Source organism: Coregonus clupeaformis, unplaced genomic scaffold (genome assembly GCF_020615455.1).
Source record: "Coregonus clupeaformis isolate EN_2021a unplaced genomic scaffold, ASM2061545v1 scaf0013, whole genome shotgun sequence".
NCBI lineage: Eukaryota > Metazoa > Chordata > Actinopteri > Salmoniformes > Salmonidae > Coregonus > Coregonus clupeaformis.
Genome location: NW_025533468.1, coordinates 1413532 through 1421477, shown reverse-complemented (window position 1 = coordinate 1421477; position 7946 = coordinate 1413532). Strand labels below are relative to the sequence as shown.

Here is a 7946-nt window from a genome sequence, read left to right as displayed (position 1 = left end):
AGGAAATCAGTCAATTAAATGAATTCAATAGGCCCTAATCTATGGATTTCACATGACTGGGCAGGGCCTGGGAGGGCATAGGCCCACACATTGGGGAGCCAATCAGAATGAGTTTTTCCCCAAAAAAGGGCTTAATTACAGACAGAAATACTCCTCAGTTTCATCAGCTGTCCGGGTGGCTGGTCTCAGACGATCCCACAGGTGAAGAAGCCGGATGTGGAGGTCCTGGGCTGGAGTGGGTACACATGGTCTGCGGTTGTGAGGCCGGTTGGACGTACTGTCAAATTCTTTAAAATTACGTTGGAGGAGGTATATGGTAGAGAAATTAAAATTCAATTATCTGGCAACAGCTCTGGTGGACATTCCTGCACTCAGCATGCCAATTGCACACTCCCTAAAAACTTGAGACGTCTGTGGCATTGTGTTGTGTGACAAAACTGCATATTTTAGAGTGGCTTTTCATTGTCCTCAGCCCAAGGTGCACCTGTATAATGATAATGCTGTTTAATCAGCTTCTTGATATGCCACACCTGTCAGGTGGATTGATTATCTTGGCAAAGGAGAAATGCTAACAAGGATGTAAACAAATTTGTGCACCAAAAACTTGAGAGAAGTACGTTTTTTGTGCTTATGGAACATTTCTGGGATCTTTTATTTCAGCTCATGAAACATGGGACCAACACTTCACATGTTGCGTTTATATTTTTGTTCAGTATAGTTACTGTGGAATTTCCTTTTTCCTACTACCTTAATTTAATCTCTTAAATCATTCCCCTCTAACCAGATGAGTGAGTTGTGGAGCGTGTGGTCTAGGTACTGGAGACTAGGTAGTGGGATGGAGGAGAAGTGGGTGACATGATGAGGTATTGATAGTACATACTAATTCTTAAAGAAATCTCCATAAACTCACCAGTAAATACATTTGAAAATGAACTGGGGGTGAAACCTAGTTCCTGAACCCATTATCCGCAATATTGTAGATGTTATCTCCTTTATCCGCAATATTCTAGTTGTTATCCCATCATTTTGCCAAGAGGTTACCTCCATTATTGGAGGTATCTAAAAACACACAGTCTAACTTTGTGCACTAAGAACTTAATGTAATATTTTGATGTAAAAAGAATGTGTGGTTTCCGCCCCGGCTGTGTTGTCTCCCACAGTGAGTTTACAGCAGGCCAGTCCAACTACAGCAAACCGATGACGCTGATAATGAGAATGACGAAGATGATGACGTATGTGTGGAGTAGGTGACTCTTGCTGTGGATTCGAGTTTCTTTAAGTGAACCTCATCCCTGATAATGGAAACGCAGGACTATATTTGGAGGGGGTGATGTCACAAGTGGTTGACGGTGAAGCCTATATCTGTGTGAACGTGTGTGTGTGTGACAGTCTGAGAAACCACTGACAGTAGCCGTGTCTGTCTTTGGAACCACTGGCGATTGGGTTTAACTACTAAGGGTGAGTTAACCAGACCATTAGGATGCATATTTGAACTGAGAGAGTTGGAGACCAGGACACCATTATACATTATACTATCCCAAGTCTTTTTCTCTCTTTTCCCTGTGGTGTTGAGGGTAGGCTGTTGTGTGGCTTGTCTGTTTGGTGGTCTTTGGTTTGCATGGTTCTCTAGACTACAGAGCTTTTACTGTTTCTGCTGTCATTCTAGTCTAAAGTGTTCTAGTAGCATACACTGAACATATTTGATGGGTGCAGGTTCCAGTATTCACAGGCATGTGTATCCCTCTACTCGTGTAATTCGATGGCGTGTGTGATTATTGACTTTCCATCTTTTGTTTTCATGCAGGGATCCCGCGTGTACGATGTATTACCTGAAGCTGCCCGTGTTCCTTCTGGTGCCTCTCGTGCTGCTGCGCGTTGTCGCCACCGCCCCAAGCAACAGGTGAGAGCGCAAAGCTGCATCAGTTATTTCCGTTATTTCTGAGTGCCACTTCTGTGATGTACAATTACAAGTGTCGTGCAGTGTCGCCCAAAGTTCAACTGTCACTGGGAAGCGGGTTTAATTTCGCAGGTGAATTAATCACTCAACTGATATAGCACCGGTTTTAAGCTGTGCGTAATTTGGCACATCCATCTTGAACCGTAAGAAATCAATTAACGATGTGGGTAGTCTAACTCTACAATTGGCTAATGACATTGATGAGATCGTTGAGATGAATATCCATTGCAATCGTGACATCCGAGAGGTCGGGTTTTGTCTTGCCAAGGCAGAGACAGGAATATGTGGATCGCGTAAAAGTGATCAAGTGCGCACTGGAGGGGGACTAGTGGCCACTCCATTGCGCCCTTGAGAATTGAGCTGGTGTTTTGAAGTGGGCATCAGTCACCGGTCGGAGTGACGGTTTGGCTCTTTCCTCATCCTGATTCAGGTACTTCACCTCATCTAGCAAGCAGGAAAGCGCGCTCCCGGACAGAGAAGGCTGGCTCGTGCCCGGGATCGTCTCCAACCCCTTCCTCGGCCTCATTGGCACGAGGCTGCAGAGAGGGCTCACATCTGTCAACAGGTAAGGTTGCGCCTTATTATATAAGTTGCACCTCAATTATAGATTTGTTGATGTGCAAATGTTGATAATTTTGTGGACAAAACACAGTAAAAAAAATCAACTCATTATTGTTTAGTAAATTGATCCACAGCCTTTATTTAATTTACTCAACTCGTCAGTCAAAATATGCTGAAATATTATCTGAACTGAACATTTTTAGTTGGCCCAAAATTAGCTCCAACTTAAGAAAAATCTAGGTTAGGGACACCCACACATTCAAATAGTGCTTTTACATACAATGTTTTCAACCTACATATTTGACACACATTGACATAAACATGTGTGCATGTTATTTTATACAGTAATTATTATTCAACATGTCCTCACCTGGGATTTGAACTCACAACCTCTTGGTTCACGGCATTCCTATCTTCCTGCTACACCACTATGTATAAATGAACATTCACAATGCCATCATGTATGTCAATATGTGTGAAATATATAGGTTAAAAACATTGTATGTTAAAAGCCCTGTGTGTGTGGGTGTCCCTAACCAAATTTTTGCCTACGTTTTTTCAAGTTGGAGCTCAGTTTGAGCCAACTAAAAAATGTAAGTTCAGGTAACACTTTGACTGAAAGTTGAGTAAACAAAACAAAAGGCTGTGGAACCAGTAACTAAATAATTATTTGTTACAGTGAAGATTCATGTGGATCAGAATTGAACTAAGCTGAAATATTAGGAGGAAAAATCACCTAATATTTCAATTGATAGTGATTCAAATATTATAAATTAAATAAAATAATAGTGATCTTAATAATAATAATAGTTTATTGCTATTACTATTATTGTTACTAGTAGCTGCAGTAGTGATATTATCATATTAGTATCATGTTATGGCTATTGTTATGGTGGCTATTTTTATCCACTTACCTACAGTATGTCTGGTAGGCCAATAACTTTGCTAAATTTTCCTGATCTAAACCACTCTATAAATGTTTAGATAAGTAATGCAAAATTTGTTTGACATATTGGATTAATTGATTGCCGTCCTCCTATATCCCATCAGCCACCACATAGAGAAAAGGAAGTGCAACACGGCTACCTGTGTGACGCAGCGACTGGCCGACTTCCTGACCCGCTCCAGCAACACCTTCGGCACGGTGTACACCCCCACCAACGTAGGCTCCAGCACCTATGGGAAACGGGATCTACTGCAGCCTCCCAGCTATCTGCCTCTCTAGTGATGCATGGGTTCAAGCCCACTGATGTAGGATATGCTCAGCTGAAATGACCACACCACCATGTAAAGGCCAATGTATACTTTTCAAAACAACAATGATGGTTATGTATCATTAACTTTAGTTTTTGGTTCTTTTATAAACTTCAGAAAAAAACAGTGCCTTTTGGTATGGAATAATAATACAGAAGGATTTGTTACACAAATCAGACTAGAGGCTGAGATACTAGTCTCTGTTCTGTGAGCCTAACTGGTTCAACTCAACAGTAACCCCACAATGGCATGTGAATAAAATGTAATGTAAAAAAAAAAAAAGTAAACGGGTGCATAAGGCATATAAAATACAAGTTTTGTCCTTCTGTTTGTCTGTTGTGTAGGTTTGTTGTTTTTTGTAATAAAGTTGAAAGAATTATGGTTGGTTTCACTGCACATCATTAATAGTTTCAGTCATGCAGATGCAATGTTGAGCTCTTTTTTATCTGAAATAAAGCATTAACTTATCATGAACAAACTATTATGCTTGTGAATACTTATAAATGAAAGGCAACATGTAGACTCAAAGAGGCATACATATTATACACACAGGCATACAGTATAATACATGAGTTACTCAACAGATATATGTAATTTCAGTTATTGGAGGGAGGTGTGATGCACTATATTAACCTGTGTTTGATTAATACCATTCCCAATGGGAGCAGAAAATTACACCTGTATTCCGCTGCTTTTTAACCCAGACATGAGAGGATATCCAAAAATAGCACAGAGGTTAATTTAGCTGATGATGCCATACACAGACCAGCCATTAAGCCCCCAAACATGGCTGACACTGTGTGATAGGGGTCAGAGGTGTGTCAAGCTCTTCATATGAATAACACGCATATAGCCTACCTCTAGGATAATGTACATCAAGAGTAGTCAATTAGACAGGGGTAATTCACATCGATGGAGATGTTGTTGATGCATTGCAATACTGATTGCTGATGAGAGTTGTCTATCTGTGACAATACCACAGATGACACTTTGAACTACTCCATTATACTCTCTCTCTCTCTCTCTCTCTCTCTCTCTCTCTCTCTCTCTCTCTCTCTCTCTCTCTCTCTCTCTCTCTCTCATACCAGCCAGCCAGCTCGGCAGTCAAGCAGGCTGCCATCTCTCACACCACATCACCATATTCCTTCCATTTAGAGACCATTGCTTGCTGCTAACAGCAAGTTGGACATGTATTTTAATAGCACTCCATAAGAAAAAGAATAGGCCCTTCCGAACAGCTCATAACATTTTCATAAATAGGTATGAGGTCCAGAAATGAATAAAATACATCAATATCACGGCAGGGAGGGACAGAGTATGAGTGAAATAACCAATTCAGTGTGGCAATAGCACCTTCAGGCACCACAGGTTGAGCATTCGTTTGTCAAATATAACCATAAGTGTCTGCATGATTAAAAAGTACAGAGATGCCAAGTACAACCTTTGCTTTTCAGGCCATCTTTGTTAATTTGCCTCAATGGCCATTTAATATACATGCAATTCAAGTTGAGAATTGCCATTGACTGAGAACTATTACCCTGAAAGACTTTTGGATATGTTGTATTATTATATTGAAACAGAAAGCTCAGTTTCAGAAGTGCACTGCAGACCTTATAAGCATTGCATCACATAGACATGTTTTTTAAGGGTTCGTAATATAATGAAAACATCAAGGCCTTCAACCTTGTAAACAATACAGATATTGATTTATGATTTTTATTCAGATCTCCATTAGCTGTTGAAGAAGCAGCAGCTATTCTTCCTGGGGTACACACAAAACATAGAACATGAAAAAATACAGAACACTAATGGACAGGAACAGCAACACAAATTTAAACTTTGAACACTACGACTAAAGAACAATACGACTATTTAAAAAAAAGTAAATAAATAGTACTAAGAATAATGTGTGTGTGTGTGTGTGTGTGTGTGTGTGTGTGTGTGTGTATGTGTGTGCGTGCGTGCGTGTATGTGAGTGTGTGTAGAGTGTGTGTGTGTGTGTGTGTGTGTGTGTGTGTGTGTGTGTGTGTCTCTTCACAGTCCTCGTTGTTTCTTGAGGTGTTGTTTTATCTGTTTTTTTTTACTGATTTTATTGCTTGCCTGAGTTACCTGCGGTGAAAAAGGGAATTCCATTGCTCAATACAGTACTGTGCATCTCCCAGCCTCTGTTCTGGACTTGGGGACTGTGAAGAGGCCATTGACTGCATGTCTTATGGGGTATGTATTGGTTTTTGAGCTGTGCGTTAACTGGGTGAACAGACAATTCAGTACTTTCAGCACGTCAATACTTCTTACAAAGACCAACATTGAGTGATGCAGTCAATCTCTCCTCCACTCTGAACCAGGAGAGACTGACATGCATGTTATTGGCATTGGACTATGTTCTGGGCCAGCAGCAGCTTTTCTAGGTCCTTTATTGCCACACCTGCACATACAACTGGGCAATAGTCAAGATGTGACAAAATCAGAGCTTACAGGACTTGTTTGGTTGCATGCGATGTTGAAAAAGCAGAGCATCTCTTCATCACAGACTAACCTCTCCCCATCTTTACAACAATATAATCAATATGCCTTGACCATGACAGTTTACAATCGAAGGTAACATCAAGAAGTTTATTCTCTTCTCCTTGCTCTACAGCCACATTATTCATAAACAGATTCAGCTGAGGTCCAGTACCTAGAGAGTGATTTGTGCCAAATACAATGTTTTTGGTTTTAAATAATGTATGTTCACGTCAAGTTGATTCCTAGCCACCCATTCTAAAACTGACTGCAACTATTTATTTAGGGTTTTCACTAGCTGTGGGTGCTGAATAGTGTTGAATCATCTGCGTACATAGACACACAGGCTTTGTTTAACGCTAATGGTACATCATTTGTAAAAAATTGAGAACAGTAAAGGGCCAAGACAGCTCCCTTGTGGAATACCACACTTTACATGTTTTACGATAGAGAAGCTTCCATTAAAGAAAACCCTCTATGTTCTATTAGGTAGATAGCTCTCTAGCCATGAAATGGCAGATGATGTCAAAAGAAATGATGGTCAATAATATGATATCGATATCAATCAATCAATCAAATGTGCCGGGTGGAGATTATAAGAGTACATGGCCATTAAGGCCAGATTGTTCTTCAAGATGTTCAAACGTTCATTGATGACCAGCAGGGTCAAATAATAATCACAGTGGTTGTAGAGGGTGCAACAGGTCAGTCCCTCAGGAGTAAATGTCAGTTGGCTTTTCATAGCCGAGCAGTCAGAGGTCGAGACAGCAGATGCGGTAGAGAGAGAGAGAGAGAGAGAGAGAGAGAGAGAGAGACGAAAACAGCAGGTCCGGGACAAGGTAGCATGTCCGGTGAACAGGCCAGGGTTCCATAGCCGCAGGCAGAAGAGTGGAAACTGGAGCAGCAGCACGACCAGGTGGACTGGGGACAGCCAGGAGTCATCAGGCCAGGTAGTCCTGAGGCATGATCCTAGGGCTCAAGTCCTCCGGAAGGGGAGAGAGAGAGGAAGAGAGAGAGAATTAGAGGGAGCATACTTAAATTCACACAGGACATCAACCAAACATCAGTCATTTGTGTCAGTGCAGTACATGTTGAGTGTCCTTTCCTATAAGCATGCTGAAAGTCAGTTGTTAAATTGTCCACAGAGATAGCATTGTATCTGGTCAAACACAATATTTTCCATAAGTTTGCTAAGAACTGGCAGCAAGTTGATTGGTCGGCTGTTAAAGTCAGCAAAGAGAGCTTTACACATTTTTGGGTACCGGAATTACTTTAGCTTCCCTAAAGGTCTGTGGACAAACTTTTCTCCAGGCTCAGATTAAAGATGTGGCAAATAGGAATGGCAATACAGTCCACTACCGTCCTCAGTAGCTTTCCATCTAGGTTGTCATTACCAGGTGGTTTCTCATTACTGTGGACAGCAATTATGTTTCCACCTCTCCCACACTAACTTTACAAAATTCAAAATTACAATGCTTTTCTTCAATTATTTGGTATTTTATGCATGAATATGATGGTCACAGTTTGTTGATGACATTTCATGCCTAAGTTTGTCCACTTTACCAATGAAATAGTCATTTAAGAAATGGCAATATCAAAAGGTTTTGTGATGAATGAGCCATCTGATTCAATGAAAGATTAAGTTGAATTAGTCTTTCTACCCATAATTTCA

At 40.8% G+C, this 7946-nt stretch overlaps 1 protein-coding gene across 1 annotated transcript; it reads left to right on the top strand.

The window, feature by feature from the left end:
* The first annotated feature begins 1401 nt into the window (after positions 1 to 1401).
* Positions 1402 to 4183, top strand: LOC121546844 (calcitonin gene-related peptide-like). Its single transcript, XM_041858090.1, has 4 exons — positions 1402 to 1458; positions 1805 to 1900; positions 2388 to 2522; positions 3569 to 4183. The coding sequence occupies exons 2-4, from the start codon at positions 1821 to 1823 to the stop codon at positions 3741 to 3743; spliced, it is 390 nt and encodes a 129-aa protein (XP_041714024.1). The 5' UTR covers positions 1402 to 1458; positions 1805 to 1820; the 3' UTR covers positions 3744 to 4183.
* The last annotated feature ends 3763 nt before the right edge of the window (positions 4184 to 7946 follow it).